Source organism: Zea mays, chromosome 10 (assembly GCF_902167145.1).
Source record: "Zea mays cultivar B73 chromosome 10, Zm-B73-REFERENCE-NAM-5.0, whole genome shotgun sequence".
NCBI classification, from domain to species: domain Eukaryota; kingdom Viridiplantae; phylum Streptophyta; class Magnoliopsida; order Poales; family Poaceae; genus Zea; species Zea mays.
This window is the reverse complement of record NC_050105.1, coordinates 133,003,225-133,020,823: the sequence shown is the minus strand read 5'-3', so window position 1 is coordinate 133,020,823 and position 17,599 is coordinate 133,003,225. Positions and strand designations below refer to the sequence as shown.

The 17,599-nt window shown below is 51.9% G+C and overlaps 1 protein-coding gene across 1 annotated transcript; it reads right to left on the bottom strand.

Annotated features, from left to right (window-relative positions):
* Positions 1–14,506: 14,506 nt before the first annotated feature.
* LOC100281061 (mazG nucleotide pyrophosphohydrolase domain protein) lies at positions 14,507–16,845 on the bottom strand. The gene is made up of 2 exons (NM_001397576.1): positions 16,600–16,845; positions 14,507–14,973 (listed from the first exon to the last, which is right to left on the bottom strand). Exons 1-2 carry the CDS (start codon positions 16,777–16,779, stop codon positions 14,737–14,739), a joined length of 417 nt encoding a protein of 138 aa, NP_001384505.1. The 5' UTR covers positions 16,780–16,845; the 3' UTR covers positions 14,507–14,736.
* Between the last annotated feature and the right edge of the window lie 754 nt (positions 16,846–17,599).

Below are 17,599 nucleotides of genomic sequence, written 5' to 3'. Positions count from 1 at the left end.
TGACCGTTGGTGGAGGCTGTCTGTCGTATGGTGCACCGGACATGTCCGGTGCGCCAGCCACGTCACCAAAGCCGTTGGGATTCGACCGTTGGAGTTCTGACTTCTAGGCCCGCCTGGATGTCCGGTGGCGCACCGGACATGTACTGTAGAGTGTCCGGTGCGCCAGCATGGGTGTGCCTTACGCCTGCGTGCTCTGGCGCGCATTAATTGCTGTTGCAGGCGACCGTTGGCGCGGAGTAGCCGTTGCTCCGTAGTTGCACCGGACAGTCCGGTGTACACCGGACATGTCCGGTGAATTATAGCGGAGCACCCGCTGTGAATTCCCGAGGCTGCCAAGTTCCGAAGTCGCGTCCTCTTGGAGCACCGGACACTGTCCGGTGTACACCAGACAGTCCAGTGAATTATAGCGCGCCGACTTCTGAAAATTCCCGAGGCTGAGGAGTTCTGAGCGAAGTTCCCTGGTGCACCGGACACTGTCCGGTGCGTCACCGGACAGTCCGGTGCGCCAGACCAGGGAGCCTTTCGGGATGCCTTTAGCTCTCTATTTTGAACCCAACTTTGGTCTTTTTAATTGGCTTGTTGTGAACCTTTGACACCTGTATAACTTATACACTAGAGCAAACTAGTCAGTCCAATTATTTGTGTTGGGCAATTCAACCACCAAAATTATTTAGGAACTAGGTGTAAGCCTAATTCCCTTTCACTTGCTAAGGCTAAAGATTTTGATGTTTGCAATGCTACTATTTCCGACCTTAGAACTAAGAATGATATATTGCATGCTAAGGTTGTAGAATTAAAATCTTGCAAAACCTCTACATCTATCGTTGAGCATATATCTATTTGTACTAGATGTAGAGATGTTGATATTAATGCTATTCATGATCACATGTCTTTAATTAAACAACAAAATGATCATATAGCAAAATTAGATGCTAAAATTGCCGAGCATAACTTAGAAAATGAAAAATTTAAATTTGCTAGAAATATGCTCTATAGTGGGAGACGCCCTGGCATTAAGGATGGCATCGGCTTCCAAAGGGGAGACAATGTCAAAATTAGTGCCCCTCCTAAGAAATTGTCAAACTTTGTTAAGGGCAAGGCTCCCATGCCTCAGGATAACGAGGGTTACATTTTATACCCTGCCGGTTATCCCGAGAGCAAAATTAGGAGAATTCATTCTAGGAAGTCTCACTCTGGCCCTAATCATGCATTTATGTATAAGGGTGAGACATCTAGCTCTAGGCAACCAACCCATGCTAAGTTGCCTAAGAAGAAAACTCCTAGTGCATCAAATGAACATAGCTTTTCATTTAAAACTTTTGATGCATCATATGTTTTGACTAACAAATCCGGCAAGGTCGTTGCCAAGTATGTTGGGGACAAACACAAGAGCTCCAAAACTTGTGTTTGGGTTCCCAAAGTTCTTGTTTCTAATGCCAAAGGACCCAAAACCGTTTGGGTACCTAAAGTCAAGAACTAAACTTGTTTTGTAGGTTTATGCATCCGGGGGCTCAAGTTGGATCATCGATAGCGGGTGCACAAACCACATGACAGGGGAGAAGAAGATGTTCTCCTCCTACGAGAAAAACCAGGATCCCCAACGAGCTATCACATTCGGGGATGGAAATCAAGGTTTGGTCAAAGTTTTGGGTAAAATAGCTATATCCCCTGACCATTCCATTTCCAACGTTTTTCTTGTTGATTCATTAGATTACAATTTGCTTTCCGTATCTCAATTATGCAAAATGGGCTACAACTGTCTCTTTACTGATGTAGGTGTCACTGTCTTTAGAAGAAGTGATAATTCAATAGCATTTAAGGGTGTGCTAGAGGGTCAGCTATACTTGGTAGATTTTGATAGAGCTGAACTCGACACATGCTTAATTGCTAAGACTAACATGGGCTGGCTCTGGCATCGCCGACTAGCACATGTTGGGATGAAGAATCTTCATAAGCTTCTAAAGGGAGAGCACATTTTAGGATTAACCAATGTTCATTTTGAGAAAGACAGGGTTTGTAGCGCATGCCAGGCAGGAAAGCAAGTTGGAGCCCATCATCCACACAAGAACATCATGACGACCGGCAGGCCGCTTGAGCTACTCCACATGGATCTATTCGGCCCGATTGCTTACATAAGCATCGGCGGGAGTAAGTATTGTCTTGTAATAGTAGATGATTATTCTCGCTTTACTTGGGTATTCTTTTTGCAGGAAAAATCTCAAACCCAAGAAACCTTAAAGGGATTCTTGAGACGGGCTCAAAATGAGTTCGGCTTAAGGATCAAAAAAATTAGAAGCGACAACGGGACGAAGTTCAAGAACTCTCAAATTGAAGGCTTCCTTGAGGAGGAGGGCATCAAGCATGAGTTCTCTTCTCCCTACACCCCACAACAAAATGGTGTAGTGGAGAGGAAGAATAGAACTCTATTGGACATGGCAAGAACCATGCTTGATGAGTACAAAACTTCGGATCGGTTTTGGGCCGAGGCGGTCAACACCGCTTGCTACGCCATCAACCTGTTAGATCTTCACCAAATCCTCAAGAAGACATCGTATGAACTCCTAACCGGTAAAAAGCCCAATATTTCATATTTTAGAGTCTTGGTAGCAAATGCTTTATTCTTATCAAAAGAGGTAGAAAATCCAAATTTGCTCCTAAGACTGTAGAAGGTTTTTTACTAGGATATGATTCAAACACAAGGGCATATAGAGTCTTTAACAAGTCCTCTGGACAAGTTGAAGTTTCTTGTGACGTTGTGTTTGATGAGACTAACGGCTCTCAAGTAGAGCAAGTTGATCTTGACGAGATAGGTAATGAAGAGGCTCCATGCATCGCGCTAAGGAACATGTCCATTGGGGATGTGTGCCCTAAGGAATCCGAAGAGCATCCAAATGCACAAGATCAACCGTCCTCCTCCACGCAAGCATCTCCACCAACTCAAAATGAGGATGAAGCTCAAGTTGATGAAGTAGAAGATCAAGCAAAAGAGCCACCTCAAGATGATGGCAATGATCAAGGGGGAGATACAAATGATCAAGACAAGGAGGATGAAGAGCAAAGGCCGCCACACCCAAGAGTCCACCAAGCAATCCAACGAGATCACCCCGTCGACACCATCCTCGGCGACATTCATAAGGGGGTAACTACTAGATCTCGTGTTGCACATTTTTGTGAGCATTACTCTTTTGTTTCCTCTATTGAGCCACACAGGGTAGAGGAAGCACTCCAAGATTCGGATTGGGTGGTGGCGATGCAAGAGGAGCTCAACAACTTCACTAGGAATGAGGTATGGCATTTAGTTCCACGTCCAAATCAAAATGTTGTAGGAACCAAATGGGTCTTCCGCAACAAGCAAGATGAGCATGGTGTGGTAACAAGGAACAAAGCTCGACTTGTGGCCAAGGGATACTCCCAAGTCGAAGGTTTGGATTTCGATGAAACCTATGCACCCGTAGCTAGGCTTGAGTCAATTCGTATATTATTGGCCTATGCTACTTACCATGGCTTTAAGCTTTATCAAATGGACGTGAAAAGTGCCTTCCTCAATGGACCAATCAAGGAAGAGGTCTATGTTGAGCAACCTCCCGGCTTTGAAGATAGTGAGTATCCACACCATGTCTATAAACTCTCTAAGGCACTTTATGGGCTCAAGCAAGCCCCAAGAGCATGGTATGAATGCCTTAGAGATTTCCTTATCGCTAATGGCTTCAAAGTTGGAAAGGCCGATCCTACTTTATTCACCAAAACTCTTGAAAATGACCTGTTTGTATGCCAAATTTATGTTGATGATATTATATTTGGGTCTACTAACGAGTCTACATGTGAAGAATTTAGTAGGATCATGACACAAAAGTTCGAGATGTCTATGATGGGGGAGTTGAAGTATTTCTTAGGATTTCAAGTGAAGCAACTCCAAGAGGGCACCTTCATTAGCCAAACGAAGTATACTCAAGACATTCTAACCAAGTTTGGAATGAAGGATGCCAAGCCCATCAAGACTCCCATGGGAACAAATGGGCATCTCGACCTCGACACGGGAGGTAAGTCCGTGGATCAAAAGGTATACCGGTCGATGATAGGTTCATTACTCTATTTATGTGCACCTCGACCGGACATTATGCTTTCCGTTTGCATGTGTGCAAGATTCCAATCCGACCCTAAGGAATCTCACCTTACGGCCGTAAAACGAATCTTGAGATATTTGGCTTATACTCCTAAGTTTGGGCTTTGGTACCCTCGGGGATCCACATTTGATTTGATTGGTTATTCGGATGCCGATTGGGCGGGGTGTAAGATAAATAGAAAGAGCACATCGGGGACTTGCCAGTTCTTGGGAAGATCCTTGGTGTCTTGGGCTTCAAAGAAGCAAAATTCCGTAGCTCTTTCTACCGCCGAAGTCGAGTATATTGTCGCAGGCCATTGTTGCGCGCAATTTCTTTGGATGAGGCAAACCCTGCGGGACTACGGTTACAAATTAACCAAAGTCCCTTTGCTATGTGATAATGAGAGTGCAATCAAGATGGCGGATAATCCCGTCGAGCATAGCCGCACTAAACACATAGCCATTCGGTATCATTTTCTTCGGGATCACCAACAAAAGGGGGATATCGAGATTGCATACATTAATACTAAAGATCAATTAGTCGATATCTTTACCAAGCCACTTGATGAACAAACTTTTAACAAACTTAGGCATGAGCTCAATATTCTTGATTCTAGAAACTTCTTTTGTTAATTTGCACACATAGCTCTTTTATATACCTTTGATCATGTCTCTTTCATATGTCATGACTAATGTGTTTTCAAGTCTATTTCAAACCAAGTCATAGGTATTGAAAGGGAATTGGAGTCTTCGGCGAGGACAAAGGCTTCCACTCCGTAACTCATCCTTCGCCGTCACTCCAAGCAACTCTCCATTTTTGGGAGAAAGCATGAGCACCAAGCAAAAGGACTCCATCTTTGGTATAATCTTCACTCATTTATTTATGACCAAAGGAGGAAAGAGTTATTCAAGGGCTTATATTTCACTCAAAGTATCCGTTTTTGGCGATTCATGCCAAAGGGGGAGAAAGTATTAGCCCAAAGCAAAAGGACCGCACAACCACCTAATTTTAAAACTAATGATTTTCAAATTGGTATCTCTTTGTGTTCAAAAGGGGGAGAAAGTAGTATTTTCAAAATTGATATCTTAAAACCCTCTTGAGCACTAAGAGGAGGATTTCATTAAGGGGGAGTTTTGTTTAGTCAAAGAAAAAGCATTTGAGACAGGGGGAGAAAATTTCAAATCTTGAAAATGCTTTGCAAAATCTTATTCATTTACCTTTGACTATTTGCAAAATAACCTTGAAAAGGATTTACAAAAGAATTTGCAAAAACAAAACATGTGGTGCAAAGCGTGGTCCAAAATGTTAAAATTAAAGAAACAATCCATGCATATCTAGTAAGTAACATTTATTGGCTCAATTCTAAGTAACCTTTGCACTTGCATATGCAAACTAGTTCAAATTCTGCACTTCTATATTTGCTTTTGTTTGTGTTGGCATCAATCACCAAAAAGGGGGAGATTGAAAGGGAATTAGGCTTACACCTATATTCCTAAATTGATTTTGGTGTATGAATTGCCCAACACAAATAATTGGACTAACTAGTTTGCCCAAGTCTATAAGTTCTCCAGGTACCAAAGGTTCACCATAAGCCAATAAAAAGACCAAGAAAAAGGGTTCAAACAAAGGAGCAAAGGGACAACCGAAGGCACCCTGGTCGGGGGCACCGGACTGTCCAGTGTGCCACCGGACAGTGTCCGGTGCATTAGGGAAGATCGACTTCAAACTCTTCACCTTCGAGAATTCTCAGAGCCGGCGCGCTATAATTCACCGGACTGTCCGGTGTACACCGGATAGTGTCCGGTGCTCCAAGAGGACGCGGCTCTGAACTCGCCAGTCTCGGGAATTCGCATCGGCTGCTCCGCTATAATTCACCGGACATGTCCGGTGTACACCGGACTGTCCGGTGTAACAACAGGGCAACGGCTACTTCGGCGCCAACGGCTACCTGCGGACGCATTAAATGCGCGCCAGCGCGCGCAGAAGTCAGGCACGCCCATGCTGGCGCACCGGACACTCTACAGTGCATGTCCGGTGTGCCACCGGACTTCCAGGCGGGCCCAGCGTCAGAGCTCCAACGGTCGGAACCCTAACGGCCGGGTGACGTGGCTGGCGCACCGGACATGTCCGGTGTGCACCGGACTGTCTGGTGCACCATGCGACAGACAGCCTCCACCCAAACGGCTAGTTTGGTGGTTGGGGCTATAAATACCCCAACCACCCCACATTCAAGTCATCCAAGTTTTCCACTTCTCAATCACTTACAAGATCTAGGCATTCAATTCTAGACACACCAAAGAGATCAAATCCTCTCCAATTCCACACAAGGTTTTAGTGATTAGTGAGAGAGATTTGTTGTGTTCCTTTGAGCTCTTGCGCTTGGATTGCTTCTTTTCTTTCTCACTTGTTCTTGTGATCAAAACTCCACTGTAATCAAAGCAAGAGGCACCAATTGTGTGGTGGCCCTTGCGGGGAAGTTTTGTTTCCGGTTTTGATTTGAGAAGAGAAGCTCACTCGGTCGGAGGGACCGTTTGAGAGAGGGAAAGGGTTGAAAGAGACCCGGTCTTTGTGACCACCTCAACGGGGAGTAGGTTTGCGAGAACCGAACCTCGGTAAAACAAATCCTTGTGTCACACTCCTTATTTGCTTGAGATTTGTTTTGCACCCTCTCTCGCGGACTCGTTTTTATTTCTAACGCTAACCCGGCTTGTAGTTGTGTTTATATTTGTAAATTTCAGTTTCGCCCTATTCACCCCCCTCTAGGCGACTATCAATTTGTCGATGGCGACTAGCAGGTGCGTGTAGCCCCCGGGTGCCTTCTGCAAGGGACCGACGAGGTCCAGACCCCACACAGCAAACGACTAGGTGATGGGTATCGTCTGCAGAGCCTGAGCGGGCAAGTGTGTCTGCCTTGCATAGAATTGACACCCTTGGCAGGTGCAGACAATTCTAGTGGCGTCGGCCACCACGGTCGGCCAGTAGAAACCTTGTCGGAAGGCGTTTCCAACAAGGGCTCGAGGCGCTGCGTGATGACCGCAAGCCCTCGAGTGTATTTCTTATAAGAGCTCCTGGCCTTCGGTGATGGATATGCATCGCTGGAGGATGCCTGAGGGGCTGCGGTGGTAGAGCTCCTTCCCGTCCCCCAGCAAGACGAACGACTTGGCACACCGCGCCAATCGCCGAGCTTCGGCTCGGTCAAGGGGTAGCTCTCCTCGGTGGAGATATTGCAGGTATGGGGTCTGCCAGTTTCAATTAGGCGTGACCCCGCTCCGCTCTTCCTCGACGCGTAGTGCCTCACCCTCGGGGGCCGAGGGTGCCTCGGGCTGGGCCGAGGCCTTCTCGGGCTCGGGCGTGTCGTCGGTCTTGACTGAGGGTTGATGTAGGTCTCGGGAGAAGACGTCCAGGGGAACCGTTGTTCGCCCCGAGGCTATCTTAGCCAGCTCATCCGCGGTCTTGTTGTATCGTCGGGCGACGTGGTTGAGCTCGAGCCCGTAGAACTTGTCTTCCAGGCGCCGAACCTTGTCGCAGTAGGCTTCCATCTTTGGGTCGCGGCAGTGGGAGTTCTTCATGACTTGGTTGATGACAAGTTGCGAGTCACCGCGAGCGTCGAGGCGTCGGACCCCTAGCTCGATGGCGATGCGCAACCCATTGACCAGAGCCTCGTACTCAGCCACGTTGTTGGACGCCAGGAAATGGAGGCGCAGCACGTAGCGAAGGTGTTTCCCGAGGGGCGAGATGAAGAGCAGGCCCGCGCCTGCCCCTGTTTTCATCAGCGACCCGTCGAAAAACATGGTCCAGAGTTCCGGTTGGATCGAAGCCGCTGGAAGCTGGGTGTCGACCCATTCAGCCACAAAGTCCGCCAAGACTTGGGACTTGATGGCCTTCTGAGGGGCGAACGAGATTGTCTCGCCCATGATTTCCACCGCCCACTTTGCAATCCTACCCGAGGCCTCTCGGCACTGGATGATCTCCCCCAGGGGGAAGGATGACACCACAGTCACCGGATGAGACTCGAAGTAGTGTCGCAACTTCCGCCGCGTCAGGATCATCGCGTACAGCAGCTTCTGAATTTGTGGGTAGCGGATCTTGGTCTCGGACAGTACCTCGCTGATGAAGTAGACCGGCCTCTGGACGGGCAATGCATGCCCCTCTTCTCGTCTCTCAACCACTATCGCGGCGCTGACCACCTGAGTGGTAGCGGCGACGTAGATCAAGAGGGCTTCTCTGGCAGCGGGGGCACCAAGATGGGCGTGTTCGTGAGGAGCGCCTTCAGGTTCCCGAGGGCTTCCTCGGCCTCAGGGGTTCAAGTGAAGCACTCGGTCTTTCTTAAGAGGCGGTACAGGGGTAGACCTCTTTCGCCGAGGCGCGAGATGAAGCGGCTCAGAGCCGCAAGGCATCCCATGACCCTCTGTACGCCTTTCAAGTCCTTGATGGGCGCCATGTTGGTGATGGCCGCGATTTTCTCCGGGTTGGCCTCGATGCCCCGCTCGGAGACGATGAACCCCAAGAGCATGCCTCGGGGGACTCCGAAGACGCACTTCTTGGGATTGAGTTTTACGCCTTTCGCCTTGAGACACCGGAATGTCGTTTCAAGGTCGGAAAGGAGGTCGGAGGCTTTCCTCGTCTTGACTACGATGTCATCGACGTTAGCCTCGACCGTTCAACCGATGTGTTGGCCGAACATGTGGTTCATGCACCTTTGGTATGTCGCACCCGCATTCCTCAAACCAAACGGCATAGTAATGTAGCAGTACATGCCAAAAGGTGTGATGAAAGAAGTCGCGAGCTGGTCGGACTCTTTCATCCTGATTTGGTGATACCCTGAGTAGGCATCAAGGAAAGACAGGGTTTCGCACCCAGTAGTGGAATCCACGATTTGATCGATGCGAGGCAGAGGATAGGGAACTTTCGGACATGCTTTGTTCAGACCAATGTAGTCTACACACATCCGCCATTTCCCTCCTTTCTTTCTCACAAGCACAGGGTTGGCAAGCCATTCGGGATGGAATACCTCTTTGATGAACCCTGCAGCCATCAGCTTGTGGATCTCCTCGCCTATGGCTCTGCGCTTTTCTTCGTCGAATCGGCGCAGAGGCTGCTTCACGGGTTGGGCTCCAGCTCGGATATCCAGTGAGTGCTCGGCGACCTCCCTCGGTATGCCAGGCATGTCCGAGGGACTCCACGCAAAGACTTCGGCGTTTGCGCGGAGAAAGTCGATGAGCACCGCTTCCTATTTGGGGTCGAGCTTGGAGCCGATCCGTATCTGCTTGGAGGCGTCGTTGCTGGGGTCGAGAGGGACGGATTTGACCGTCTCTGCTGGCTCGAAATTGCCGGCATGGCGCTTCACGTCTGGCGCCTCCTTGGAGAGGCTCTCCAGGTCGGCGATGAGGGCCTCGGACTCGGCGAGGGCCTCAGTGTACTCCACGCACTCCACGTCGCATTCGTACGCGTGCCGGTACATGGGGCCGACAGTGATGACCCCGTTGGGGCCCGACATCTTGAGCTTGAGGTAGGTGTAGTTGGGGACGGCCATGAACTTGGCGTAGCATGGCCTCCCCAGCACTGTGTGGTAGGTTCCTCGAAACTCGACCACCTCGAACGTGAGGGTCTCCCTTTGGTAGTTGGAGGGAGTCCCAAAGGAGACGAGTAGATCGAGTTGTCCGAGGGGTTGGACGCGTTTCCCGGGGACGATCCCGTGAAAAGGCGCCGCGCCCGCCCGGACCGAGGACAGATCGATCCGCAGGAGCCCGAGGGTCTTGGCGTAGATGATGTTGAGGCTGCTGCCTCCGTCCATGAGGACCTTGGTGAGCCTGACGTTGCCGATGACGGGGTCGACAACGAGCAGATATTTCCCCGGGCTCGGCACGCGGTCGGGGTGGTCGCCCTGGTCAAAGGTGATGGGCTTGTCGGACCAGTCTAGGTAGACTGGCGCCGCCACCTTTACCGAGCAGACCTCCCGACGCTCTTGCTTGCGGTGCCGATCCGAGGCGTTCGCCACTTGCCCACTGTAGATCATGAAGCAGTCGCGGACCTCGGGGAACTCTCCTGTCTTGTGATCCTCCTTCTTATCGTCGTTGTGGGCCCTGCCACCTTCCGCAGGTGGCCCGGCCTTGTGAAAGTGGCGCCGAAGCATGGCGCATTCCTCAAGGGTGTGCTTGACGGGCCCCTGATGATAGGGGCACGGCTCCTTGAGCATCTTGTCGAAGAGATTGGCGCCTCCGGGAGGTTTCCGAGGGTTCTTGTACTCAGCGGCGGCGACAAGGTCCGCGTCGGCGGCGTCGCGTTTCGCTTGCGACTTCTTCTTGCCTTTCTTCTTGGTGCCGCATTGAGTGGACGCCTCGGGGACATCTTCCGGCTGGCGGCCCTGGGGCTGCTTGTCCTTCCGGAAGATGGCCTCAACCGCCTCCTGGCCAGAGGCAAACTTGGTGGCGATGTCCATCAGCTCGCTCGCCCTGGTGGGGGTCTTGCGACCCAGCTTGCTCACCAGGTCGCGGCAGGTGGTGCCGGCGAGGAACGCGCCGACGACATCCGAGTCGGTGACGTTGGGCAGCTCGGTGCGCTGCTTCGAGAATCGTCGGATGTATTCCCGGAGAGACTCTCTCGGCTGCTGGCGGCAGCTTCGGAGATCCTAGGAGTTCCCAGGGCGCACGTACGTGCCCTGGAAGTTACCGGCGAAGGCTTGGACCAGGTCGTCCCAGTTGGAGATCTGCCCCGGAGGTAGGTGCTCCAACCAGGCTTGAGCGGTGTCGGAGAGGAACAGGGGGAGGTTGCGGATGATGAGGTTGTTATCGTCCGTTCCACCCAGGTGGCAGGCCAGCCGGTAGTCCGCGAGCCACAGTTCCGGCCTCGTCTCCCCGAGTACTTCGTGATAGTAGTTGGCGTTCGGAACCGGGTCGGGAACGGCGCCCGTCGTATGGCCCGGCTGAAAGCCTGCGGACCGGGTGGTTCGGGCGAGGGACTCCGATCCTCCCCGCTGTCGTAGCGTCCCCCACGCCTGGGGTGGTAGCCTCGGCGCACCCTCTCGTCGAGGTGGGTTCGACGGTTGCGGTGGTGGTGCTCGTTGCCGAGGTGACCCGGGGCCGCAGGCGCTGTGTTGCGCGTGCGCCCGGTGTGGACCGAGGCTTCCCGCATGAATCGGGAAGTCGCGGCACGATGCTCCGATGGGTATCCCTGCCTTCGGGAGGCAGAGCTTTCGGCCCGTCGGACCGCGACATCCTCCAGGAGATTCTTGAGCTCTCCCTGGATACGCCGCCCTTCGGTGGTTGATGGCTCCGGCATCGCGCGGAGAAGTATTGCCGCTGCAGCCAGGTTCTGGCCGACCCCACTGGAAGCCGATGGCGGCCTTGCCCTGACATCATCGGCGATGCGGTGCTGGATGCCCTGGGGTAGATGACGTGCTTCTCCGGCCGGAGCTTGGCCCGCCCATTCCTGCCCGATGTCCCGGCGGAACGGCTCAAGTGTTCCTGCTCCCTCGTCGAGCCTGGCCTGCATCTCGCGGATTTGCTCGAGCTGTGTGTCCTGACCCCCCGCAGGGACTGGGACCACAGCTAGCTCCCGAAGGATGTCAACGCGAGGCGCAGGCCTAGGGGGATCACCGTTTTCTGGTATACCAAGATGGTTGCCTTCGCCGGGACCCCCTAGATCGACGTGGAAACATTCACGACTTGGGCCGCAGTCCTCGTCGCCGAAGCTGCGGCTACCGTCGGAACAGTCGGAAAGGCAGTAGTCGCATGCGGTCATGAAGTACCGCATGGCACTGGGGTTGCCAAGTCCGGAGAAATCCCAACAAAAGTCGGGCTCGTCATCTTCCTCGGAACCCGAGGGCCCGTAGGTCGAGATGGCAGTCAGCCAGTCTCAGGGTGACCGCACACCGTACCCCGGAGGGTTTGGACACGCCTCTATGAAGGCTTCCACCGAAGCGAAGTCGCTTGGTGGGTCGAGGTTGAATCCAAAAGCCACGAGATGGGAATCGGTCGGTACCTCCTGGTCGACGGGCGGTGACGAAGTCGCGTCAGGGGCAGACTGCACCGTCGTCTCGGGTACGAGGGTGACGCCCAGCAAGTCCTTTGCGAGCGTGCTGGCGTCGTTCGTCCGCTTGGAGTTGGTGTGTTGCAGGGAAACGGCGCTCGTCTTCGTCTCAGACGCGAGGTCGACGCTCGACGTGTCCCCCGGGCGCCGGCGCCGTCGACTCGCTCGACAGCCGACGAGGTGCCGCCTCCTGCTTGGCCTTGGTTGCCCCGCCTCCTCCTCCGTCGGTGGGGGAGGCGACGGGACAAACCCGAATGTTGTTCTTCCGCCACATGGGGAAGACGTCGTCGATTCCGCCGCCGGCGGGCGGGTTGTCGGCCGCTATTGTCACTGTCACGCGGCGGGGGAAGGAGTATGATGTCGTAGCTGTCGTTGAGGGACATGAACTCAAGACTCCCGAAACGGAGCACCGTCCCGGGCTAGAAAGGTTGCTGGAGACTACCCATCTGGAGCTTGACGGGAAGCTGTTCGTCAACACGCAGCAGGCCCCTACCTGGCGCGCCAACTGTCGGGGTTTCGACCCTGGGGGGTCCCTTGACCGACGAGTAAATTGCCGTCGCGTGTCCCAGCCCAGATGGGTCGCGCGCGAGACGGAGCACGGAGGGGGGAAAACAAGGAGACGGGCGTAAAGGGGAAACCCACGGCCTTCGTGTTTGTCCCGCGCCCAGGTCGGGTGCGCTTGCAGTAGGGGGTTACAAGCGTCCGCGCGGGAGGGAGCGAGAGGCCTGCACGCGCCGTCCCGTCCTCTCCGCGCGGCCAACCCTTCGTACGAGTGCCCTGGGCCTTCCTTTTATAGGCGTAAGGAGAGGGTCCAGGTGTACAATAGGAGATGTAGCAGTGTGCTAACGTGTCTAGCAGAGAGGAGCTAGCGCCCTAAGTACATGCCGTCGTGGCAGCCGGAGAGGTTTTGACACCGTGTTCGTGTGATGTCGTGGCCGTCGGAGGAGCGCTGGAGCCTTGCGGAAGGACAGCTGTCGGGGCTGTCGAGTCCTTGCTGACGTCTCCTTGCTTCCGTAAGGGGTTGAGAGCCGCCGTCGTCATGGAGCACGCGGGGACGCCGGTCTTGTTCCCCCGTAGCCAGAGCTAGCTAGGGGTAGGGTAATGATGGCCCCTCCTGTGACGTGGTCGGTCCGAGCCCTGGGTCGGGCGAGGCGGAGGCTCCTCCAAGGTCGAGGTCGACTCTGTCTTCCGAGGTCGAGGTCGAGTCCGAGCCCCTGGGTCGGGCGAGGCGGAGACTGTCGGCCGATGCCAGGGCTGAGTCCGAGCCCTGGGGTTGGGCAAGGCGGTGTTCGTCGTCTTCCGGGGCCGAGGCCGAGTCCTAGGGTCGGGCGAGGCGGAGCTTCCTATGGCGCCCGAGGCCGGACTTGGCTGCTGTCAGCCTCACTCTGTCGAGCGGCACAGCAGTCGGAGCGACGCAGGCGGCGCTGTCCTCTTGTCAGGCCAGTCAGTGGAGCGGCGAAGTGACTGCGGTCACTTCGGCTCTGTCGACTGAGGGACGCGCGTCAGGATAAGGTGTCAGGCCATCCTTGCATTAAATGCTTCTGCGATACGATCGGTTGGTGTGGCGATCTGGCCAAGGTTGCTTCTTGGCGAAGACTGGGCCTCGGGTGAGCCGAAGGTGTGCGAGACTTGAATCCTCCGGGGTCGGCTGCCCTTGCCCGAGGCTGGGTTCGGACGAGGCGAGATCGTGTCCCTTGAGTGGACCGAGCCTTGACTTAATCGCACCCATCAGGCCTTTGCAGCTTTGTGCTGATGGTAGTTACCAGCTGAGATTAGGAGTCTTGGGGTACCCCTAATTATGGTCCCCGATACTAGCCATCTAACTAGCCAAGTCATTCGTCTCTCCAAATTGCCCTCATCTCTAGCTAAACTTGGCTAGTGACTACAGGTAACCAAAGTAAGTTGCATGTTAGAGAGTCTGTTGAAACGAGATGTTACATATAAAGTTTAATCTTTATACAGAGATATATATAAAGAGTCAGATATAGAGTAAAAAAATAGTCTCTTGGAGATGCTCTAAGGCTAATTCTTTAATTCTGACAACTAACTTTAAACAAAGTATAACGTCGTAGTTTAGCCACGAACAAAAAGACCTTAAAACCCGCCAAGGAAACGAGCTTTGCCCTGTTCCTCTCCACTATTCTTAACAAGAACTTGTCTGACACAAAAAAAATGCTGGGAGTTGCCGCTACAGTTCCCATTCCGGCACCCCATCACCATCAGGCAGCGGCAGTGGGTGTATTGGCAATCGTCGGCACGTCTTCCGTGCAGCACTAGCTCAGTTGTTTTGCTCTGCTCAGTTATAGCTAGATTCGGTTTTGGACATAACAAGGTCAACAGAAAAGCTCTCCGATAATCCGATCGACTCCATTTCAAAAGGCAAAAAAAAAAAGCTATCAGCCGAGCAATAATTGTATCAATTATTAACCTTCGAGCATGCTGCATGCACCGCAAAAAAAAAAGGGGGGGGGGGGGGGGGGGAGGGGGGGGGAGGGGGGTGAAGGGTCCAAGAATCAGTTCATATATCTCGCTGCCTGGTTCTACCAGGCACCAGCTATCCCAAAAGCATCAAAGAAAGCATCACAGGTGGTATTGTTCGTCATCATCAGGCGCCTTGTTCCTTGGACGGCGCCGGGTACTTGACGGCGTTCTTGACGATCTTCCTGAGGGCGGCGTCGCCGAGGTCGACGCCGCACATGTCGGAGAGGCGGACCAGGTAGAGCAGCACGTCGGAGAGCTCCTCGCCGAGGTGCTCCTTCTCCGCCTCGTCCCAGTCCGCGAGGCCCTTGCGCACCTCCCCTTTCCACATGAACAGCTCTGACAGCTCCCCGACCTCAGCGATCTGCCAGGCACAGACAAACCGTTTAAGCTCTCGCCTTCCTCTTAACACCAAGGGAACGACAAAAAAAAAATATATTATCGTTTATTTTGCAAGCAAGGAGTGTGCCGTCGATGCATTTTTATTTATATATAAAAAAATCAGCATGACGAGGAGCGAATCGAACTATCCTTTCCGTTCAGAAAATCCAGTCACAAGCTGACAGTGATTATTCAGCAAATCAGGCAGTGACCCTGATGTCTGAACCAACGTGGTTAGAGGTCGGACAGCAGCAATCTGCGTAAAAGAACTGCACCTGTGCACCACGTGGCGGTGTGGCATCCAAGATGTGGCACTTGACAGCTGCATCCCTGTTCATCAGGGCCATGCATGGGCAGTGCGGAAATTCGTTACTTGTCCCATTTTGCTCCCATGAACAACCAACCAACAAGCCACACATGGCTGCAGGCTAGCTGGAGCTGGACGGCATGATCTTTCAGGTCCTGTCCCCGTCAATGTGGCTTGTGAACAAGTTCCCTTCTCTCCAAAACCAAAATTCTGAACTGAACAAAAACTCTAGATGCAAGTATATGTCTGGGAACCTAACGGGGTATAAATGCGTGCACACGATGGTCAGTTCCAAGGTAGTTAAGTGAAACGAATAGATCCGATAGATCTCAGGAATCTAGCTAGCTAGCCGGCGCACTACTTGGAACAAAGAAAAAAAAATAATCAAAGGAAGAATCTGAACGAACAGTTGGTCAAAAGAGAGCGCATTATATATGGTGATAACTTAAATCTATATAGACAACAACGGCCTTGGAATGAAGATTTTTTTTTAATTATGGTAGCCTTTGGCATCTGGCAGGCAGGAGCACTCTCGCTGTTAGTTAACTGCGAAACCTGCTAGTATATATAGTTTTTTTTCTCTTCTTTTTAGCTGATGGAGACGTTGTCTATGTGCACACACATGATGGTCTAGACTTGCAGCCTTCTAGAGAGACGCTTAATTACTGCTCGGAGGATGAGTGCTAGCACTGTTTCGGTTGTCTTGACTCTTGAGACGTGCAGTGCTAAACAAGTGATCTACTATCCGTTATAATTTTTTAAATGTTTTGTTGTCTCGAGTTTTATTAGTATATCCAGACATATTATTACCTACCTAAATCTCCATAATAGAAACTATTAAAAATATGTATCCATAAACTTTCAAACATCTTACAATTTAGAATATATTTTTTTGTCTTTTGGACGACAAGCGAAACTCTACTTTTCCACAGCAGGAGATCGATCAGATCACGAAGAAATAAATAAACGCCGTGCATGGTGAAAGCTAAAGGCAAAAGGCATGCTTTGTAGCCATGACGTGCTGTGCAGTGTGCCACTTACTCAGTAGGCGTTAACACCAGATAGTAACTGAAACGACCATTGATCACTAGCTAGGCGACACGACGAAAACGAGGCCCCAACGGCAATGGGCGGCGGTACCATGCATCCTACTTGCCCAAACCGTGGTTTCGCAGACCGAATATTGGGAGGCGTGCGTGATTCTCGATCTACACTTGTGACTACTAGCGAATTAATAAGGAAACCAAAAACATCCTCGCCTGGTAGAGAACAGAAGGTACGGGGAGGAGAGAAGGTGCAAACCATGGCGAGCAGCAGGTTCCGGGGGCTATGGTACTGCTCCCAGTCCCTCTCCTTGGCGAAGTCGTTGAGCCTCCTGGACAGCTCCTTCAGGCTCACATCACCAGCGGCCACCTCCTTGCTCTGATCCGCCGCCGCCGCCTTCTTCTCTGCCACGGCGCCCGCCTTCTTATCGCCCTCCATGTTCACCCGCCTCTCGAGGTGCCTGCCTCTGGTTGGAAACTACTGCTAAAGCAGAGGCGTATTTGTGTAGTGTGTGGTGTGTGTATTAATATATATAATCGGCGTGTATCCAAAGTTGGCAAGGAATTAGTAGTATTAATATATATAATCCGCGTGCATTCAAATTTGGCAAGGAATTAGTAGTATCAGTAAACGATTCAGGGAATTATTAATTGGTCCTGGTCCAGGCCTTAGTGAGCGAGAGCGACGTCAGTTACTGCCCTTTTATTGGTGGGAATAAAGCACAGTTAATCCAGATTGACAGCTCTTTATAGTATTTATTTTTTCGTGAGAAATCACAGAGCGATGCGATTACTTCTCGCATGGAATACACCAGGCACTTCGATCAGTTGCCATAGCCGCGTAGAAGCAATCTTCCTACGTTTTTGCAGACACATGTGGATGGTAAGTTGCGTTCAGCAAGGTGTGCCAGGTAAAAAGGGTGGAAAAGAGAAGGTGAGAAGAGGCGCTGTGATATCGTAGGATCTTTTGGATAAGAGCTGCCATGTTCGAGGGCACAATCGATCGCGTCCCGGCGTGAGTTTCCCCTCATCTCTAGCGCAGAATTCCGGTCCGAGTCACAGGCTCACAGCCTCACAGGCCTGGCAGAGCTACCGGTGTCCCTGGGTGACTAGGAGGCTGGGTGCTGCCGTAGCGGCAGCCTTAGCAGAATTTCTATCACTCTCCATATCACTCTCTATTTCAGACAATATTATACAAACAGTGTGATCTACAATACAAAATAGTATTTTGCACGATTTTTATACGGTCTGCTAGAAAT

Excerpts from the sequence above, each read along its gene's own strand:
- LOC100281061 (NM_001397576.1), bottom strand. The coding sequence starts at position 16,779 with ATGGAGGGCGATAAGAAGGCGGGCGCCGTGGCAGAGAAGAAGGCGGCG. Across the intron at positions 14,974-16,599 it reads GGAACCTGCTGCTCGCCATG|ATCGCTGAGGTCGGGGAGCT; the intron begins GTTTGCACCTTC and ends TGTGCCTGGCAG.